Source organism: Alternaria novae-zelandiae (genome assembly GCF_023758075.1).
Source record: "Alternaria novae-zelandiae strain BMP 2774 chromosome Unknown scaffold_18, whole genome shotgun sequence".
Lineage (NCBI taxonomy): Eukaryota > Fungi > Ascomycota > Dothideomycetes > Pleosporales > Pleosporaceae > Alternaria > Alternaria novae-zelandiae.
Window position 1 is genome coordinate 642756 of NW_026056978.1, and position 21815 is coordinate 664570.

The window sequence follows — 21815 nt, forward strand, 5'->3', positions numbered from 1 at the left end:
GCTGTTGCATTGAATTCCCCATGGCCATACCAAGTCAGCTCTTGCTAATCATGGTCCGCGCTAGCAGTCCCCTTTGTCGCGTCCCCGGCAGCACGCCCATCGCTCCTTCACCTCACTCCACGCAGGCACATGGCAACCTCGACAGCCACCATGGCCAGCCCCATACCTACCACGGCGACCTCCCACCCTGACGACCCAATTCCTGCCGAGCCAAAGGATATCCCACAGCTCTCACTCCGGCCCTCGCCGGCACAGCAGGCGCAGCCAGAGCAGACATCACCCAAGTCTTCGGGGGAATCCACACTGTGGACTACTAGCAGCGATGAGTCCGAGGCGCCTATGACGCCAATGACGGAGCCCGATCAGGGTGTCGAGGAAGTAGTCGATAAGCTACAGGAATTGCCTACCTCGGCTATCAATTTCTCTGGGCAGACGCGTCCTCGCCGCGCATCTACCACGCTCATTTCGGACAACCCAAACGACATCAGACGGATACTGGGCGAGGGTGAGACGGCCACCAAGCTCATCAGCCAGTGCTGCGGTGGAGGATGCTGTCTGCTCAAGACACTGGCCCCGGACGCATCGTCGCCCAACTTCATACCCGTCGTCGTCCCCGACAACCATGCCTTCCGAAGCCTCAATCTCCAGCTAGGCCCGCTCGGCCTCGACAGCGAGCTCACCGACACAATTCCGCTCCCTCCCGCCAACATGTCCTTCGAGTCTCTGCCATCCAAGGACACCAAGTACGTCTCGCAGGTGCACAAGACGCCGCCCAAGTACGTTCAGCCACACCCGCCCTACGAGGTCTACTCGGCGCCGCTCTACCACGCACGCGAGTTGACCAAGCCGGGCGCTGAGAAGAGAACCATCCATTTCGACATCGACGTTACCGACTACCCCGACGAGGGAGGCGTCGACTTCAAGGTTGGTGGTGCCGTTGGCATCTGCCCTCCCAACTCGCAGGAAATGGTCGATGAGCTGTTCGATCTCCTCTGCATCCCCAAGTTTGTCCGCGACAAGCCAGTCACACTCAAGACGCAGACTGGAAGATGGCCGACCATCTGGGGCGAAGACCAAGCGCGCGAGCTTGTCACAACCAGACGCGAACTGCTGACCTGGTGTGCCGACATCCAGTCGCACCCGCCCACCAAGAACCTCCTTCGCGTGCTCGCCGAGTATGCCGAAGCCCCCAACGAGAAGAAGATCCTGACATACCTCTGCTCAGCCCAAGGACAAGCAGCCTTCTGCGATCTCCGTACTACTTCTCACTTCACAGTCTCACAGATGCTCAGCGCATTCCCTTCGTCGAAGCCGCCGCTACCGCACCTCCTCTCCGTCCTCACTCAGCTGATGCCTCGATTCTACTCCCTCTCCAACGACCCACACATCTCGTCGGCGCGCCCTGGCCTTCCCGGTACCCGTCGCCTCATCGAGATGGCCGTCACAATCCATGAGACACCCGATTGGCATGCTGAGGGTGCTACACGTACTGGTGTAGGCAGTGGCTTCATGGAGCGCATGGCACACGCCTTCATCACAGCCGAGAATGAAGGTGTCGATCCCCGCAGCATCCTCGATCTGCGCATCCCCATGTTCCGCGGGCTCATGGCGAACCCGCTGTCAAAGCAATTTGGTGGTGAAGGCCCCATGGTGCTCATCGGAGCGGGAGTTGGCATGGCTCCTTTCCGTGGTTTCATCCTGAACCGCCTCAAGAACGCCAACTGCGCCAACAAGATCTGGCTCATCCAGGGTGTCCGAGACTCCATGCTCGATGAGCTCTACTCCGGTGAACTAGGCGACCATGAACGCGAAATCAAAAAGGTCGTCCAGAGCCGGAAGGTCAAGGTGGGAGGTTCCAACGAGGTCAAATACGTCCAAGACGAGGTGCGAGTACAGGCTGATATTGTCTGGTTCGTCATCAATGCCCTCGACGGACGTATTTTTGTCTGTGGCTCTAGTAAGGGCATGGGCGAAGGTGTCGAAGAGTCTCTGATCGATGTTGCGATGCAAAAGGGCCGCCTGAGCGAAGCGCAAGCGAAGGAGTTCTGGGCCCGAAAGAAGGAGGACGGACAGTACATTGCCGTAAGTACACTTTCCAATCATGCCTAACTCACACATACTAACGAACACGCAGGAAACATGGTGAACATGCCCTCTCTGAACATCTGTACATACAGTTACGGCTTCCGTTTCACGACCGCGTCTCTATCCTTATCGCTACCACATTGCCACGGCGTTCGAACAAAAGGTGTCCTTTATAAATCATATAGGCAGAACAGACATTGGTACGCACTTTCAGTCGAAGTTGGCTGTTCATGGCCTCTTCGTTTTCTGGGTTGGGATATTTATCATTACATTAGAAGGACATGCGCGCAAGAGCATGGCGTTTGTCACAGGTCGGGAACAGGCAATTTATTTGCATTATTACTATTGTCAAGTCTAAATCATCATATTACATGTTGTTGATAGTGGGAAGAGAACGTAATGAAATGTGTTATCACAAGTTGTGGTGTTGTCTGTCGAAAGCTTGATGCCTGAGTGAAAGCTGATAGCTTCTCAATGCATTTGATAGCACTACTAGGGGTAGCTACCAGTTATGTCGCACTATGTGAAGGAACTCGTCGAAGTAGAAGTATACATTACTTTTGTCATTATGTATTAATTGGCAATTTGATGGGACGTATGCTACATGAGTCCTAGCCACACCCGGTAGCATAAATGCCTACGAAGGTTAGTCTCTCCAAAAACCTCCCTTCGCCATAGCCCTGATGAATTTATAGAGCCTATTCACTATGAAATAACCTGTGTTTTTCATCACTCGTCTATTGTAAACCTTGGTTTCAATGCATCTCAACCATGGTTCTCAACGTTCGCTACTTTACAGCGTTATAGCATTTGTGTATAAACGATTTTGATCACTCACATCGCACCGAGAAAAACAGTATCGTCCCTCTGCTCTTTCACCCTCCATAACGCTAAGAACTCTTGTTCGGTACGCATTCTCAGCCAACATTCTCCTCCAGCATGGCAAGCCAACTCCCAGACGAGGTCCTTCTCCAGATTCTGCACTACCTTCCCAAGAGTGTCAAGCATCCCAATCCCCAAGCCGACTTACTGAATGCGCTCTCGACGTGCAAGCAACTGGCACCGCTTGCCCGTGAGGTTCTCTTCTGCGCACCAATACTGTACTCAAGCAAGGTCGACCACTTCCTCGCTTCACTCTTCAAGTACCCAGACCTGCGACACAAGATCCGCAGCCTGACTATCGAAACGAAAATCCGTGGGATGTGCATAGGACCGAACCCCATTCCAGCACTCGAGCCTTCGCTACTTTCCAAAGCCATCAGCCATATCAGCACATTAGACATCGATCCTCTGACGAAACAACACTTCTCCGAATCCTTGCATGCCGGAAACGAATACGATGGACCAAGCATCCTCCTCAGCCTTGTGCTGACCATGCTACCCGATCTACAGGAACTGTATCTCGGGGGCTCGATACTGTACAACTTTCCCTTTCTCCAACCCCTGCTCTACCATAGCAGCCTCTTTCCAGCCCACACCCCTGATCTAGGGCCTCTACTCCCTCTCTTCAGCCACAAACTCACCGTACTTGAATTGCCCAACGACTTCCGCACATCGCCTTCCAGCAGATCAGACTATCGAGGCTCTGTGCACGGTATTCCGAAGTACTTCCCCGCGTTGCGCACGCTTGTGCTGCCGAGTGACAATGTTGTATATGCGTACTACAAAGAAGTCGTGCCGTCGAAGCTCGAACGGCTTATCTTGACCGACTGTCTCGGTAGGGAGGCAGAAAGGTGGGTGAAGCATGTGGCCAGGGTAAAGACAACGCTTTTTCCCAACCTGGCAAAAGTGAGCTTGTATCACTGCTACCCCGGAAATGCCGCTAAAATGGCGTCGCGGGAGTTTATGAAGAATATGGGTATATTGTGTAAGTTTTCCTCTCGATCAAGATTTCGTGGTCGACGTTTTGTTCTAACAGTGTCCGGTAGTCTACCAGTATATTCCAGCCTTTCATCTCTGGAATACCAATGAGTTTTTCCATCCTTGGCTGTATAGTGGTGACGAGCTTGATCTTTCGGCGGCGACCATGGATGAGAAAGAGCGTAGGTGGGATAAGTCCGAACGGGATATGAAGAAGAAGCGAGAGGCTAGGAAAATTGCGTGGGGCGGAGTCGCAGGCGTGCGGAACCACACGGCATCGTAGAAAGGATATGCGCCTAAATTCTTTTTTCCGTAACAGGAGTTTATCATCAGTAAGGCCAACGCATCGTTGACGTAATGTTTCGTTAGTACACCCGCTATGAGCACACTGTACCAATTCTATCCGACACCAGGCCAACCTGTGCACAGTCAGTTTCCACATCCTTATATCGAATCTCACATCCAAAAACTTACTCCAAACAGTCGGCCCGTCATTAACCTTGGCGACATTAACCCGATCCCCCACCCTCCACACCTCCTCCCTGCCCTTCCCCCAAAACCCATACCGCCCAAACACCGGACTCCACTTCGCCCCAACATCAATCCTGCGATCCTTCTGCAACCTTTTCAGCACCTCTCCACTCGGCCCCTCCCCCGGTTTCCCCGTCTTGTAGTCAATATTGATACTCTTGCACCTCACACAGTTATGCGGAAGCAAGATCTCCGTCCCGCCTTTTACCGTAACTTTACCCCAGTAATCTTCTTCGTAAGGTTCATGCGCGCCCTCCACCACGATATTAGGACGGAACTTTTCGATATCCATGCTCATACCTTCTGGTAGCCTGGAGGAAACATCATCGAGACTTGTTTGCGAACAGAAGAGATACGGGGCGCAGTCTGCGAAAGTGATCTTCCAGGATTCGGCTGCTGAGGGCTTGTGCAGACCCATTGCTTTCTCGACGTAGGAGGCAGTGAACGGGACGTATTTGGAGAGAAAACGGGTTAGTGGCGAGGGTGCAGCGGGCTGCATGTCTTGGAATTGGACGGTGCGTCGGTTGGTGCCTAGGTAGACGAAGATGACTGGGTAGCCGAAACAGGATGTGAACCAGTCGTTGTACTTTTGGGGCATTAGGAAGGCGGACGTGGGGCTGGAGTGCATGTCGATGTTGATGGGGGACAGCTTATCTGTGTCGGGTTCGAGTGGGATTTGAATTGATGTTGCCTTTGATGAGTCGCCGTAGGCGATGTATCTGATGGTGATGGTGTCGTTGGACATTTCTTGGAGGAATTGCGTCATTTCGGGGTATTTGGCTACGGCCATGTTTTTGTAGCCTTCTTCGGTTTTTTGGAGGAGCATGAAGGAGCCTGGGTGGTGTTAATGACTGTTCAGTTTGCATTGAGTATGATGTGTGTACGATCGTGCTTGAAACCATGAGCGGTGGCAATGGCTTCGGTGACCTTGACGGCTCGCAGCGACTTGATGGGGTAAATGTATATCTAGCGTGCTGTCATCAGCACACGATCTCGAACATCTCATAATCATACAACATACCGCTGAGATCTTCATAGCCGTCAACCGCTGCATCAACGGGCTAAGAAGGTTGAGCAGTTGATACATGCCGAAAGGCACTACACAGAGTGCCGTGATGATCCACATCGGCGACACCTTCTCCATATTGAAAGCGTACTCTTCCTCCATACCGGGCAATCAATTCGTAGATATCGAGAAATGGAAGCGACGGTGGTCTTGGAAGTTGATGTGGTTGCGGTTGGAGATGCGCCTGACCCACGTGTACGCCTTACCAAGGCGCCAAGACATGTCAAACCTACTTGAGTAACCTCGGCCATCGGTCATCATCGAACCTTCAATGGCACGCAGTGGCGTCAGTATCATACGGCAGTCGTAAGAAACTTGCACTGGTAAACAAATTGTTAACTACTCAAGACCGAGAAGGTCGCGGTACCTAGATGTCCGCAGTTCAACGCAATGCCGGCTTCACTGTGTCAACTATAGAAAAAACGCTCTCGAATAGCTTCAATGAGTTCATTTCATCTTGATTCATCTAGCCATAGTCTTACAATCTGAACCCTTACACCCTCTTTCCGAAAACTCGGAACCGCTTCACACCTCCATCCGGAATAATCACCAACTTCGCATGCGTGTAGCCCCTACCAGCCACCTCCTTAAGCTCAGCCTTGTACTCATGCTCCTTATCCGGACCCGTCTTTTGCGGCTCCAAAACCTCAACCCACTCCTTATCATCATGAGCCGGATCCTTCTCAAAGCTTCCAGCAAAGACCTGCACCTTTTGAGGGAAGTTGCCCCTAAAGTGCGCCGTATCTACGACAACATGGTCAATCTCGCCCTTCGCGCCTAGCCTGACAATCGTCCAGTCGACGTGTTCGCCACGCGTGCGCTTCGTTTCCCAGCCGTCGCCCATGTCTTTTCCGCGACCGGGGAGGAGGAGATTGTCTTTTGTGCCGAAATGTTGGTCGGAGCATGATGTTGCGACGCCGCCCATGACTGTGGCTGAGAGCTCGAAGATGGCATCTGCGGATTGGGGGAACACGGGCACGGCGACTCCATAGAGGCGGAAACGCGCAATGCCACCGTCGGGGTACATGAGGAGCCGGACGTGGGTGTACGCCTTTTCCGTGATGTTTGCCAGCTTCCATCCGTGCCGTTGGCTAGGTCCACACTCCTGCCTTGACAGAATTGTCTCCCAACCCTGGTAGCTTGGCTTTGTCACCTCTTCTTCCTCTTTCTCGTCCGTGATAAAAGCACCCTCGACGGCAATTTCTGGTGCATGGTTTCCGTTAAAGTGTGCCGTGTCAATTTCTACACCTGCCACTTTTCCGCTGGCGGTACCCAGTCTCAGTACCACCCAGTCGGCAGGTTCGGTGTTGTGGCGTCGGGTTTCCCAACCGTCATACCAAGCTCCCGTATGTACGAAGACACCAGGTTTACGGACTGCTGGAGTCGGCGTTATGAGATTCTCGGCTGCAGCGAAGTATTCATCACTGAAAGAGAGGACTTTGGAGCCAAGTGGTGCAGATATGAGATCTTAATGCTTGTTAGATCTTCTGTCGAAATGCGAGGGTTATGGGCTTCTCACCAGTGTACTGGGACTTGAAAGTACTATCGATCTCATCAATTGGTATCGATTGCGCAGTGTTTGTGGCTACGCTTTTGACATCTTCTGGTGAAATGGTGCGAATCTCCATTTTGAGAGTATGATATGCAAGAAGAATAAGAAGATAAATGCAGTATGCTGAAGAGAGAGAAAAGTAGGAAGTTTGTTTTGGGATTTGGCTGACTACCAAGAAGTTATGGCGGGGTGGTGGAGTGGTGGGGTAGCCAGACCCTGCGTGCCAACAGCTGCTGCTATCGGAATCCGCCGATGCCTCCGCCGACTCGATGGATATTGACGGGCCGATCACGGAGTGATACCGATAACTAGATAGCTACCTTACATAAGACTCTCATTATCGACAGTCATTCCATGCATTGCTTGTAAAGTGTATGACTCCTCTCGCTGTGAGATGGGCCGATGCTACAGTAAACGCGCTGTGTGCCCGGCGGGCCGCACGATAGGGAAAAATTGATGTGTCCGTAGTTGACGCGAAAGATTGAAGTAATGGTAAACAGATCTATGCATACCCTGATACTATGGTAATATCCAACTCATGTGCTGTTGCGCCCTTCACCCCCAAACGGAATCAGCATCGTTCTTGCGGTTGCAGCGGAAACAGTATGTCTGCATCTTCAGATCTGGTTTGCGTGCCGTAGGGTAATTGATAGAGTATTCCTCTTTGGACCGTTTGTCGGACCAGGTGCCACGTCTGTATCCAAGTCATATGCGGCAATGCAACAAAGAACGCGACGGTCAGCAGCAACGAGATGTTGTAGAACGGAACTTAAAAGAATCCGGTCTTCGTCTCAACCAAGCAGTGTGGACGCGACTATCAAAGTCTCAATTAGCAGGGCTCTCAATACTGCCGATCTTCATCTTCACCCATAGCTCGGATCGTTCCACTGCGTCTCAGAATAGTAGGAGCTTCCATTCTTATTGTTGCCTCCATTCAAGTCCAACTTGGCCATAAACTCGGGGGGTACGGTGGGAATGTATTTCCGCTCTCTTTCTTTGTTAACACCCCCGAATCCGGCACCGTAGGTGATGAGCATGTCCGTTGACGTTGGAAGTGAAAATGGCAGCATGTACGACGGGTCTAAGAGCAGCTCGTCCGGTGGCTCGTCCTTCTCGTCTTCTTCCGACATGCGCGAAGGCGCAGGCGATGGTTCGACAGGTTTATCGGAAGTAGGCCTGACAGGCGTGGTTGGTACTGATTCCGATGCTGGCGGCGGATTGGGCGACTTTGTGCGTGCGGCTTTACGATCAGCGGCAGCTTTTTGCAGATGTACAATGTACTTGGAAGCGCTTTTCGGAAGGCCTTTCTCGCCCACTTCGGGGCGGTAATATTTCGCGGTGTGTAGTAGCTGTTGGGGCGACAGACGTGTTAGCTGTTGTAGAGTACCCACGAGCGACTCTAGATCTTCTCCGAGTGAAGAGAAGCATTGAAGCCATTGCAGAAGTTGCACCAGAGGCTCGAGATGCCGCTTAGCAGCGTCCGCGGTGTTCTCGCCGGTAGAAGTCATGGAGCCGTTCTCGTAATGTTCGGGTTGCCGGTTGTTGGAACGAGCCCAGTCTTCGAGCGTCGAGACATTCATGCGTATTTGCATAGCTTTTGTCCGTGCAAGATACTTCCGGTTCGACATTATGCGGTTAAAGACTTCGGCGGAAAGCCAGTAAATGAGCTGCGATAGCACCTGCGCAGCAATGACAGAGTGCACATCGTACAGATCAAGGACGAACAGGGTGGATGATAGGAGAGAAGTGATGTTTCGCGGTGATGGCTGTGCTCTGCGCTTTGGAGATGGCGGTCGGAAGCGTTTCTCAAGGGGTTCTAATGGCTTTGCCTTGGGTTTGGAACGAAATATTTTCCATTCGTGTTGGAACTGTACGTCTTCGAAGCCAGGCATGGGCTCATGGTCGAGCATTGCCTGGTCCAAGTTCTTGTCCATCCTTCGCTCGGCGTCACGGATGATCAAGATGAAAATCTCATTGATAAGTTCTGCCATCTGCAGTTGAAACTCAGTAGTCGCACTCGTGAGCCCGCCGTCTTTCTTGAGGTAATGTAAAAGCAGTGTCGCGTTGGACATCCAGAAGGCCAGCACAGTCATATCCCACTGGTGCTTTTCTACAACGTCGTTTATCTTGTTCATGGCAGAGACCAGCAGGGTCTCGAGAAGTTCCGGGTTCGCATGATAGTGTGCGTAGCGGGCACTCAGGAAGAGTATGTTTGCGGGAACTGGCTTTTGCGACGGAGAGCGCTGCGGCGTCATGTTTGTGATGATAATGTCCAGTATACGTTCCAGTTCGCTTTCTTGGAAGACAAACATCTGGTCGTTGAGACATCTGTCCCAGATAAATTCCTGTGCTTCTTCTTCTGGCTCTTCAGGTGACTCGGGCTGTTCGTCCAAGCCAAGGTTGCCGATATCAACCTCGAGATTGAAAGCACTCTCCATCATCATGCGCCGTTTCAAGTCGTTCTCCTGCATTTCTTGCTCAAAGCGGTCCTGGGAGAATCCAGAGCTGTAGAAGTCGTCGCCAACACCGACGTTGCCAATCGCGTATCCGCTCTCGTGTAGATAGTCGGACAGCTCGGTGTTGGGCTCGACGAAATCGAAGGCGGTCCTTCCTCCAGAAGACTTGACATCAGTCGATGCGCCGTGGTCGAGCAGAAGTTTGACGATGGCCTTGTGCCGATTTGTCATGGCCCACATGAGCGGCGTCCAGCGATTCTTGTCCTGCATATCAACAGTTGCGCCCTGCTCGAGAAGTGTAGCTGCCACGTCCTCGTGTCCAAAACAGCTTGCGTAGACGAGTGGCGGCGTGCCTTCGGCGTCGACGCCGTTGATGTTGATGTATTCCCGCGTTTTCCCATCCAGCAGCCGCTTGACTCTTTCCAGCTCGCCATTCGAAGCGGCCAGTGTAAAAAGCCCCTGTAAAGCCTCTTTCTTTTCCTCGTGTGACAACTTGTCGTCGGCGACAACCTTGGCCTCGTCGCCTGCGTTGTCGTTCTTGAGACGCGCTTGGTGGGCCAGCATCTGCACGAGGCGACTATCGCTGTCCTCGAGCTGCTGCATGTCTTCGTCGCCAAACGTCGGGTCGTCGAGCGAGAGGTTGAAACTGAGCGGGCGGGCGGGCATGGGGGTAGTGAGAAATTGCGACTGCCCTGGGCGACGTCAGTTCCTCGTAGTTGATTGCGCCTTCCCTATCCGACACTTACCCTGCCAGGCGTCGTAGATCTCGGTTTCCTCATTCATGATGGTGACAGGTCGCCTGTCATTGAGGGAAGTGGGCAGGTCCGAGGGGAGTTGTCGTGGCCTCATGGGTTCCCCAAGGTCGCCTGAATAGGCATGCTCGTGGTCGGGCGAGTCCATTGTGTGACATTGAATAGGGTGGATGTGGAAGGATGGTGTTTGCTATGACATCGGCTACCTCTGCGGAAGATGCATGTGTCAAATGTCGAGGGATGCCCGGTCGCCTGTGGTGGGGCAGCGTCAGTCTAACAGTGGCGGGCAGGCAGAGGGTGCTATGGGGGCGAAAGTCGGTCGCAGTGGGAAATTGCGACTGGGCGTATTGCTGACCCGCCCGGCGGAGGTGGTAATAATGCAGCGTCGATATGCAGATGATGCAGACGGCACTACTGGCCCTGAACCACGATGATGTCGCTACCAACGGCTCCAGCCCGAGGGCTAACGCGCCAGGCCGATCTTCCGCTATGCCAGATACAGCCGTCCCAACTTGCGCGGGGGGTGCTCGCCTGCCTGCCAGCCACACATGGTCCACGTTGATATTCGCTGCGGATGCATGCTTGGTTTTGGTTTCAGGGCGCGTTGGGCTGGGCAGGGAAACGTTACTTTTGCGTGCGGTGCGTTGGGCGCAAAGTTCCGCTACAGCGAGCCCATGTCGATTATGACGTCTAAGAACAAGCGCGAAGTCTGAGCGCGCATCTTCGCAGTCCGTCTGCTGTGGCTGGAATGCCATCAGTAAGCACTCCACATGCGCGTCTGCTCCCTCTAGAACACTGGCATCAACAGCCTACCGGACTCTCCTTTACGCCCCTCCCGTCGCTCCCAGCACTCCCGACGACCGCGCTCTTGACATGGCAGTCGCGCCCCGCTGATGCTGTGATGGATAGATCGAGCGCCTGGCGACTTTACCCTACACATTGATTCCCTGCATCCCACCCAGAGCATGTCTTAGATGCCCGGCGGTTGCGAACATCGGAAAGACACAATGACTCGATCGGAAGGAGGCGGGCGCACGCAGCACTTCTCGCACATCTTTGCGCGTCTGCAGGAGCTGCAGAACTATGGCTGGGACACGGACATTGAGCCCTTCCACTCAGTAAGAGGCGTCGCATAGCCTGGGTTGTCGCTGCACCATGCTAACGTCGAATAGTCGTATGATAACTGGCATTTCTTCGGTTACGAGAAGCAAGCGCCCCGGCAGGATCGCCCTGTGTCAAGAGGAAGGAGCGCCGTAACCTCCCCCACCTCTCTCAAGCTGTCGCATTCGCCCGACTCCCTGACCCGAAGCCGCCCAACCATAACACGCACTCACCGCAGTTCGGGCTCCGATGCGAGCGCCTCTACCGTACAAACACACCGCACCAACACCACCGCCAAAGGTGTGGCGAGAGAAGGCCGGACCGTCGTATGTCGTGTCTCGCAGCAGACTCTGCGCCTCGAACGCGAGTTCCAGCTCGCCAAACTCGTCGTCAAGGAATCGGATCCAGAGTGCAAGCACTTTGTTCGCCCCATAGAGTTTGTGAGGCTATCCACCAAAGCCGGTGAGGAGCCTCTTGTCGCCAGTATATTCGAAGCCCCAGGGCCCAACTACCTCAACGACTTGGTCAACTTCGGCCCCAATTTCTGGAAGGTTGGCAGTCATGGGCAAAGCGGTCAATCAGATACTTCATTGCCCAACAAGGGGATACCTCTCCTCACCTTCCTCGACTTTGCCGTCGGATCAGTCGAGTGTCTGGAAATATTGCACCACGGTCACGAAATCGTCCATGGCGAGATTCGGGGCGATGCCTTCCATTTCGCTGAGAACGGGACAGTCAAGATGATCAACTTTGGATCCGGCGCACGATCTTTCGAGAACGGACTAACAAGCGCGGGTTGGACTACCCTGTCAAAAGAGACTGGCATCGAATTGAAGTTGGCCTTCATATCCCCTGAACAGACTGGTAGAATGCCCGCTGAACCCGACACAAGAACCGACATCTACAGTCTTGGTATTCTTTTTTACACGATGCTCTGCGGGCAGACGCCATTCGAAGGCGCTACGGCTCTCGATGTCATGCAGAACGTCATCAGCAAGCGAATTCCTCCGATTTCTTCCAGACGACTAGACATCCCAGAGGCTCTGTCCGAGATCATCCAACGTATGACGCAGCGCAATATTGAGGAGAGATACCACTCTACTTCAGGCTTGAAATTCGATCTCTTTCGTATCCGCGAGCTTCTTTACGATGGAGATGTAGAAGGATTGAAGGCCTTCCATGTAGGCACCAAGGACATCAGTTGCTTCTTCAACTTACCCCTGAAACTAATCGGGCGTGAGAAAGAGCGCAAGACTATAGTGGACGTGATAGAGCGCGTAGCGAGACATCGTCGGAGTAACGTCAAAGCGTTGCAGAGCCTGAGCTCAGGTTCCTCCTTTTCAGATCAACGACGAGACCTGCAATTTGACGACATCATTTCCGAAAGCACTAGCTCCAGAGGCTCCGACAGCAGGCTCAACAGCGTTTCGGCAGATGGCCCTGTATTCATGGAAAGCGCTCGGTCGATGCAACAGGGCTCCCAAGATAGTGTGGCACAATCAGAATCATCAACGGCTGAAGGAAGTGTGGACAGTCGGCCCCAACTGCAATCCGCGAGCCGAGGCCGTTCCAACAATAGCATTGAAAGCACCGGACTCTACTCTCGCAGCCACCAATCCAACGATGGCCTAAGAACTCTAGCCAGCACGCGAAAACTAAGGCGCAAGGCGCGATGTGAGGTGATAGCCATCGCCGGTGCCACCGGGTTGGGTAAATCTCGTCTCGTGCAGAGCGTACAGAGCACAGCAAGGAGCACTGGCTACTTCGCTATGGCTAAATTTGATCCCGCCAAGAAAGCACCATTTGACCCCATTCTTCGGCTGATGTCTTCTTTCTTCCGCCAAATATGGTAAGTCTCTCTGAGGACTACTCTCAATGCTCGCAATTGTACTAACGTTAGCCAGTATGTACAGTCATCTTAGACAATCATGTTCCCCTATACCAGCTACTAACTTACATCCCCCTGTCTAGTCAGCGAGGCGGACGTAACGACGGAATTTCACCAGAGATTGCGCCATTACCTCAGAAACAGTGGAGTTTGGGCGGTGTTACGAACCTACCTTGATCTACCGGAATGGCTCTTAAACACGAACGGAAAGAGTCCGCAACAGAAGGACATGGAGCCTACTAAGGATCTGACTCGACGGGCATCATCTCCTGCCGTTCACTGCGGATCAGCTGGACATACTGCCGAGGCTTGGCTACGAAGCGGAGGTGCTTCGAAATCTTCCAGATTCATGAATGTCTTCATAGATGTTCTACGACTCCTGGCAATGCACAAGCTCTGCACATGGAGTTTGGAAGATGTTCAGTATGCCGATCCCGAAAGCGCTGAGCTGATTCATCACATCGTGCAAGCCAAAATTCCGCTTGTTCTTATGCTCACGTACAGCGACGAAGAGACCCTACCCCGAGAACTCACCCCACTACTGCGTCACGCTACCAGAGTACAACTTCTTCCTTTTGTAGAGGCCCAGACGGCCGACTACGTGGCTGAGACGCTCCACCGGGACCATCAGTATATCCTTCCTCTAGTAGCGGTAATTCAGGAAAAGTCTCGAGGCAACCTCTTCTATATACGCGAGATACTAGACACTTGCTATCGGAAACGCTGTGTGTACTACGAGTGGCGGGAGAACACCTGGGTTTTCGACCTAGACAAAGTCTTCGCCGTTTTCGAGAGTCCAGAGTATGGGTCATCTGTTACGACTGACTTTATAACAAAGCGGTTGACAGAATTACCATCTTCCAGTAGGAAGCTCTTGGCATGGGCATCCCTCCTGGGCGGCACTTTCTCGTTCGAACTTCTGAAGAAGCTCCTTCAGCCTACCAATAAGTCCGCAGCTCATGGGAGGCTACCACTTTTCGAGAGAGACGAGTCTGCCGTCACAGCTCTTGATGCAGCATTGAAAGCCTACGTACTCATGCCTGCTGAACAAGATGCTCGATTCAGATTCAGTCACGATCGGTATCTTACAGCGGCTGTGAACTCCCTCGACAAGGAATGGGATACACAGTTGATGCACTTCACCATTGCCAAGATGATAACTTCCGGCGAGGAGTATAACGACGACTCAACGTCAGGTTCCAAGGCGTTGTACATGCAGAGTCGCCACATCTGTCTCGCTGCAGAACTGATCAAGACCAAGGAAACAGTGCGAGCTCCATTCCGTGATATGCTGTATCAAGCTGGAGAAACTGCATGCGAGTCGGGCGCGCGATCAACTGGCATCTACTATTTCGCGCACAGCCTCATGCTTCTGCAAGACGATCCATGGAACGACAATATGCCGGACGTATCCTACCAAGAGACGTTGCAACTCTTTGTGCGCTCGGCAGAATGCTATTGGCACCAGGGCATGTTCGATGAGGCTCTTAGCTTGATCCGGACGACCTTTCAGCATGCCCGCGATCCCTGCGATATGGCTAGTTCGTTCATTCTACAGTCTAGGGTGTTCGCTATTCGCGGCGACAGTTTCGGGTAAGCAATGTTCCACATCCCTTCCGTGCATGCGCCTGGAGCAGGTTTCACTCTTGCAAGATAGCATGACCTTTGGAACTTGCGTGTGTACCTGTCGCCTTTCATCACTGCAACTATCGCGACAGTCAGCTAACGACATCACCATCTATAGTGCGTTCCAGGCTCTCAAAGACTGTTTGTCTTTGCTCAATTCCCCTATTCCTCCGACAACATGGGAGGCGTGCGATGCTCAGTTTCAGCAGATATATGGCACGCTTCAGAACATCGATAAGGAAGAACTGCTCAAGCGGCGTCCGTCTCCTGATGACCGTGTCCTGATGACTATTGGGCCTGTCTTCATCGAACTCCTTAGTGCGGCGTTCTGGTCGAACAGCCTGCTTTTCTATCAGGCGACGCTGAAGCTTATCACCGTCCATCTCGAAAAGGGTACCATGTCACAGGTTGCCCTTGCATACGTGCATCTGGGCACTGTTGCGGGCGGTCGTTTCGGAATGACGAATTTCGCAGTCGACATGGGTGCGATTGCAAAGCGAATATTTCAGATGGTAAGTTCTGGCTATACGAAGTGCACGTGAGATATATGCTGACTTCATACCTCTACCTCTGCAGTTTCCTGAAGACTACTACACCCTGGGACGAGGTCAAACTTTGCAGCCAATGTTCCTGGGTCACTTGGAAGCGCCTGTAGGCGATCTGATACCGAGCTTAGAAGCAGCCTTGCAGGCTTCACTAACTGCTGGCGATCGCATCCTCACACTTCTGAATCTTGGTGTACAGGCTCACTTCAGGGTCATGGCTTCATACGACGTCGCAGAATTGGAAGCATGGATTGAGGAAACACCGCTCGATATGCGAAACTGGCAGAAAGACATGCGTGGAGGAGTTTTTCTCATGGCTGCTCGTCAATATGCAAGAGCGCTCCAGGGAAAGACTGACTCAAGCAACGCTCTTTCCCTCCTCTCGGATGACGATCACAATGAGGTCGAGTACATTGAGTTCCTCGAAAATACGGCCAGCAATCCCAAGCGTCCCAAGTCTATCTATCTTGCAACCAAACTTCCGTTGTTGGTACTCTATGGTCATCATTCGGATGCAGTGGCTCTTGGGGAGATGCTACTTCCAATGCTGAGCAGTCTCTGGTCAGAAAGACTCAATTACTCGGTCCGATACTACTTATCGTTCGCATACATGGCTGTCCTCCGAGAGAAGCCCGCTCATAGCCGGAGAGACGAGATGGTAAAACATGTTCATGAGACCCTCAAATTGCTCGAGACATGTTGCACCACCACTGATGTCAACTACCGGGGCTGGATACATCTTCTCACTGCCGTCCTCGGGGATGTTAATGCCGATCCGCAATCCGCGCTGGAGAATTATGAGGCAGCCATGGAGCATAGCGAACGTTACGAGTTTGCATTGGACGAAGCGTTTGCTCTCGAGCTCTACACTGGATGGTTGGTAGACAAGAAGGCCTACAGGGCGGCCCGACATTCTTTGAAAGACTGCATCTCGGTATATCGGAGGATGTCAGCATATGGAAAAGCAAATCACTTCGCGAGTCGGTATGAGTGGCTAGTGCGTAGCGGCGCCTCGCTCACGACAGTAGACCAAGCTGTACAAACCTCCCTCGTAGACACGGGTAACACGGCCTTCAGGCTGGAGCAAAATGATCATGATCAATTCCTAGGCTCGGAGACTGCCGTCGATCGAACACAGAACTGGATTGTCCCGGAAACACGGCGCCAAGAGTCTGCTCCAGCTCTACACAACGGTCTCTCGGCTGTAGGTCTGGACATGCTAGACCTATCTTCAATCTTGGAGTCGAGTCAAGTCTTGTCTAGCGAGCTCGTCGTCGATAAACTGATGGCAAAGATGAGTACCATTTTGCTCGAATCTACGGGCGGTACCTTGTGCGGCATAGTGATTGAAGACTCACAAATCGAATGGTCGATCGCATGCGTTGCCACCAACGAGCCTGACAACGACAGTGGGGTCTCTTCCGGCGTCACATCCTTCCCTGCCAGTCAACCTTTAGATACTGTGGACGATGTTGTTGCGCGGCAAGTGACGCTCTACACACTCCGCTTCCGAGAGATAGTCTTCGTCCAGAACCTACTAGAAGACGACCGCTTCTCCAACGTTTCTGACGCCTACCTTCAACGAAATCCCGAGGGGAAAGCAGTCATCTGCATCCCGATTCTGCACAGCGATCACCTTCTTGGTTCAATATATGTCGAGGGCCCGCCGAATTCGTTCACTGAACGTAACACTCAGGTTCTCCGATTACTGGTCAACCAAATCTCCATCTCCCTGGCCAATGCACTGCTTTTCAAAGAGGTGGAAAGAGTATCCGCAAGCAACGAAGCAATGCTTGAGATGCAGAAACGCGCTTTGTCACAGGCGCGGGCCGCAGAGATCAAGGCGAAAGAGGCGGAAGCCATAGCTGTGCGTAACATGAAGCTCAAGGAAGAAGCCGCCAAGGCAAAGAGTCTGTTCCTTGCCAACGTCTCGCACGAGTTGCGGACTCCCTTGAACGGCGTGATTGGCATGTCTGAGCTGTTGAAAGCTTCACCGCTGAACTCAGAACAATCCGGATACGCCGATTCGATTCGAGTCTGCGCCGATACATTGCTCTCGATCATAAACGACCTATTAGACTATTCCAAGCTCGAAGCTGGCAAGATGAACGTCTTGGAGATGCCGATTTCGTTGAACGAAACGATTACTGAAGTCGTCCGCGCTCTGGCCTACACGAATGCCGAAAGAGGCCTCAAAACCATTGAGCAATTGTATCTGGATCCAGAGATGCTCGTCATGGGCGACCCTGTCCGACTGCACCAGATTCTGATGAACTTGTTATCCAACAGCTACAAATTCACGCCACGTGGATCTGTCACTGTCCGCGCTGTTCTTGACCAAGAGACAGATGACTGGGCAGATATAACTTGCAGCGTTATAGATACTGGCATCGGTATCCCAGACGAACAGAAACAGAAATTGTTCCTCCCTTTCTCGCAGATAGAGTCAAGCTCCGCTAGGAGTTACGGTGGCACTGGCCTTGGTCTGAGTATTTGCAAAGCCCTCATAGAGAACGTTATGCACGGTACAGTACGTCTCGACAGCCAGCCAGGCCAGGGTACAACGGTCACGTTTTCGTTACGGTTCAAGAAAGTGCCGAAAGCGCAAGCAGGAAGTCAGCAGCAAAGGGCACGAGAGCCAGACCCTATGGCTAGGTTCTCAAGCCAGGAAAACAATGGTCATGAGCAATTGTCGGGTTCCTGCATCGATCTTTCCACGATACCCAGACGAGAACTACGGGTCTGCATCGCGGAAGACAACTTGATTAATCAGCGCATCGCAATCAGCTTCGTGCAAAAGCTTGGCTTCAAATGCGACGCTTATCTCGACGGATACAAGACTATCGACGCTCTTGAGCGTGCTTCGGAGAATGGGCGCCCCTTCCATCTTATTCTCATGGATGTGCAAATGCCGCATTGCGATGGCTACGAAGGTAAGGATTGCTACTCGCGCCTTGGCTAGCACATGAATACTGACCATGTATAGCTACGAAACTGATCCGCAAGCATCCCAATCCCGAGATTCGAAATGTACTCATCATTGCCATGACCGCTTCCGCTATCCAAGGAGACCGCGAGAAGTGCCTGGAATCCGGTAAATTCTGGCAGCTTAATCTACGTTTGAGATATACGCTGACCTCGTAGGCATGAACAATTACCTCGCGAAACCGGTTCGCGCGCAGACGCTCAAAGCGCTACTGGACTCGTACCTGAACAAGAACAAGGAGGTGGAGGAAATCCCCAATCTTGCGATCGAGGCGAAGAAGTTGGTCAAACAAGCATTGAACGAAGCCGAAGCGCTGCCTGATGTCACGAGTGGACACAAGGATCTCGAGAAAGACGTGCAGAATGGAAATGCTGCAGAAGACGGGAAGAAGCTTGAAAGGCCGTCCAGCGTTCGTATGAGCACCACCCAACACATATTACCCAACGGCAAGACGGAGCCTGTACCGCCTTCCGAGTAAACCGCATTTTCTTGGCCAATTTAAGGATTGCCGGATGTTTTGCTGCCTTCCGAGTTCCCGTTCGCGTTGTTATAGGCCGGTCGTTCTTGCATTGCATGGCGTTTCGCTCACTGAAGGAAATCATTGGGGACTTCCTTCATGTTCCAGGTACATCGTAGCATTCTCGCCGGCAGCGCTTGATGATCGAATATTCGTTGTAGTGCGGATTTGAATACGTACCCGTTTGTTTTGTTCGTCGTGTTGACTGAATCTTCTTCCTGCCAAAGCTTCACCGTGCGGGGTTGCAATACGATGCAATGACGGCCCAGCACGCACACTCTCAGAACAGACATTTCGACGCGTAAGCTCGCAGCACGAGCAACCTCACGGCATCACTGTGCTCGCCGGATCATCGGCCAAAGCACGACTTGGCGTCAGCACCCTCGCCAGCGTGTCGCCGTCCCCACTTTAATTAACGCCGAAAAATGCCGCGCACCCTGCGGCGCAGTGACTGAACCACGAAGTGGCTCATGAAGTGGCTCAACAAAGCGGTGGCACAATCGCTGCCAATAGATCGTCACTAGAGTCAGCGTTCCGCGACACAACTTTTACACCTTATACAACACCGGTGGTGAGGATGAGTCTGCCCTCGCAGATCTGCATGTCAGAAAAGGGCTTGCGTCACCCCCTTCCCCCTTCTCGGCTAACGGGATGTGCGTCAATTGGGCGTGGGCGTCTGGGTTAGCCGGCATCCACGGTTGAGTTTGCTGGCAAAGGGTTGAGTCTGTGGCCTTTCTTCCTGGTTTCTGGTTTTTTCTCTTTCATGAGTTTCACTTCTTTCACCATATGTATGCTCTAGGAACTGAATATTCACAACGATACGCTTGATCTTACCTCTATTGTTCTATTTAGACTAATCCTTATCTTGACTACTCCACGAAAAGACAACTGGGTTGAATATGGACATAAACACCATGACACGACCATCTCTAGAATCCAAGCGACATCACACCTCCAGCCTCCATCGCAGCAGAAGCCACCTGTCCAGCAAACCATCCTCTCCACACCTCTTCGAAGGCACCGACGCTGTCCTCCAAAAACGCAAAGTTGCTCTCCAAAAAGTCATAGATACGCACCACGCTCTCGAACTGAAATACGGCCACGTCGCAACACCAACGAGTACCACCAGCGAACGACCGACTTCATCATCTTCCTCGATCTCCTACGACCCTTTCACAACAGACTTCGGCGACCTATCTATACCCGACGCTGAAGTGCGCACTTTCCGCTACCTGCTTTACAGATGGGACCACGACAGCTACACGCTCGACCTGGAATTTGACAAGGCGATTGAGAGACGAAGAGAGAGCTTCGAAGAAGCGGCGATAAAGCATTTCATCAGCCGAGTCGCGCTGTGGGATGCCAGTGGGCAGGAGCAACAGACCCAGTCACGAAGCGTGCTCTCAATCTTTGGCAGGCGAAGGAGATCGCGGGCCAAGAGCGATGCGAGTAGGATGCTGGGAATCGCGGAGACGGCGAACGAGGATCCTGGCTTAGACGCGTTGAAGGAGGTTACTACGAGAGAGGGGTTGGCGCAACTACTATTGACGTTATTGGCAAAGGATGATGCGCCAGCAATCGCGAGATTGAGAGAGGAGTGCAAGCAGGCGATACATGAGTGGTATCAGGTGAAGATCATTACAGATGGGTCGAGTGACAGTTGAGAGGTGTCTGTTCGTTATTTGGTTGGATTCCGTAAATGCTATGGCTATCATACATTCAGATATACTGCATCGGTAATCAATCATGGCTTTCGGGTTAGAGAAACGTAAATTTGTGCAGACGCGACGAAGTTCAGTGTTCTTGTGCTTGCTGCACCCCAGTGATGTCATTAGCACTATCCGCATGGTTCCGCTTCCGATCGGAACCAGTCCCGTCACCCATCTCAAGCTGTTGTGAAACGAACTCACAAACACGGCTACGTTCCATCCAACATGCCTTTCCTCCACGTCGGCTACAAACGCTTTCACTACACCGACTTGAAACCACAAGATGGCAAGACACGCGAAACACTCATCTTCATGCACGGGCTGGGCTCTTCGCAGAATTACTATCAGCCAGTAACTGGGAGCTTGGTCGAAAGTGGATTTCGCTGCATTACGTTTGACAACACAGGGGCTGGTCGATCGACATACACATTTGTCGAGCAGAGTATTGAGACGCTGGGAGAAGATGTGATTGGGATTCTGGACGCGCTGAACGTCGACAAGGCTGTGTTCGTTGGGCACAGCATGGGAGGGTACGTCAGCAACCTTCAGAAGCCTTGGAAGACGCGACTGCCACGGCCACGACAACTGACACGTCTCTAGCATCGTCGGCGCACATCTTGCGGCTGAGCGAAGTGACCGCATTGTAGCAGCTATTCTGATCGGCCCTGTATATCCCAACCCTGAGGCAGGCCCCCGCTTCCACGAACGGATAGAAACCGTTGCAAAAGACGGTATGCAGCCCATGGCAGACAGCATCCCACATGCTGCAGTCGGAAAGAACGCGTCTCCACTGGTCAAAGCGATGATCCGCGAGTTATTGCTATCACAGGATCCAGCGGGTTATATTTCCAACTGTCTAGTCATTATCAATGCAAAGCCGCCTCAGTACAGCAAGATCAGCGTGCCCGTACTCATCCTCGCTGGTGAGGAGGACAAGAGCGCACCGCTTGAAGGGTGCAAGAAGATGTTCGAAGAGATTGGCAGCAGCGAGAAGAGGTTGGCAGTTATGGAAGGAGTTGGGCACTGGCACTGTCTTGAGTCTTTTGACGAAGTTGCGGAGTTCATTGAGGGGTTTTACGACGAGATGCTATAGGCAATTCGTACTGGTTATCTCCGAACGACCCGCGGAACGGGGCACGCA

At 52.6% G+C, this 21815-nt stretch overlaps 6 protein-coding genes across 6 annotated transcripts; 3 read left to right on the forward strand and 3 right to left on the reverse strand.

The window, feature by feature from the left end:
* Positions 1 to 150: 150 nt before the first annotated feature.
* On the forward strand, positions 151 to 2146 carry J4E88_008298 (uncharacterized protein; the record flags this gene model as incomplete). Its single annotated transcript, XM_049401909.1, has 2 exons — positions 151 to 2082; positions 2135 to 2146. 2 exons carry the CDS (start codon positions 151 to 153, stop codon positions 2144 to 2146), a joined length of 1944 nt encoding a protein of 647 aa, XP_049252447.1.
* Positions 2147 to 4770: 2624 nt separating this feature from the next.
* J4E88_008299 (uncharacterized protein) lies at positions 4771 to 5620 on the reverse strand (the record flags this gene model as incomplete). The annotated part of the gene is made up of 4 exons (XM_049401910.1): positions 4771 to 4787; positions 4822 to 5310; positions 5361 to 5442; positions 5498 to 5620. 4 exons carry the CDS (start codon positions 5618 to 5620, stop codon positions 4771 to 4773), a joined length of 711 nt encoding a protein of 236 aa, XP_049252448.1.
* A 415-nt stretch (positions 5621 to 6035) lies between these two features.
* On the reverse strand, positions 6036 to 7170 carry ALC1 (Allantoicase; the record flags this gene model as incomplete). Its single annotated transcript, XM_049401911.1, has 2 exons — positions 6036 to 7009; positions 7062 to 7170. 2 exons carry the CDS (start codon positions 7168 to 7170, stop codon positions 6036 to 6038), a joined length of 1083 nt encoding a protein of 360 aa, XP_049252449.1.
* Positions 7171 to 7957: 787 nt separating this feature from the next.
* J4E88_008301 (uncharacterized protein) lies at positions 7958 to 10216 on the reverse strand (the record flags this gene model as incomplete). The annotated part of the gene is made up of 1 exon (XM_049401912.1): positions 7958 to 10216. The coding sequence occupies one exon, from the start codon at positions 10214 to 10216 to the stop codon at positions 7958 to 7960; it is 2259 nt and encodes a 752-aa protein (XP_049252450.1).
* Positions 10217 to 11309: 1093 nt separating this feature from the next.
* On the forward strand, positions 11310 to 18926 carry J4E88_008302 (uncharacterized protein; the record flags this gene model as incomplete). The annotated part of the gene is made up of 7 exons (XM_049401913.1): positions 11310 to 11420; positions 11475 to 13252; positions 13436 to 14884; positions 15036 to 15429; positions 15494 to 18395; positions 18449 to 18556; positions 18607 to 18926. The coding sequence occupies 7 exons, from the start codon at positions 11310 to 11312 to the stop codon at positions 18924 to 18926; spliced, it is 7062 nt and encodes a 2353-aa protein (XP_049252451.1).
* Positions 18927 to 21196: 2270 nt separating this feature from the next.
* J4E88_008303 (uncharacterized protein) lies at positions 21197 to 21767 on the forward strand (the record flags this gene model as incomplete). The annotated part of the gene is made up of 2 exons (XM_049401914.1): positions 21197 to 21204; positions 21275 to 21767. The coding sequence occupies 2 exons, from the start codon at positions 21197 to 21199 to the stop codon at positions 21765 to 21767; spliced, it is 501 nt and encodes a 166-aa protein (XP_049252452.1).
* Positions 21768 to 21815: the final 48 nt, after the last annotated feature.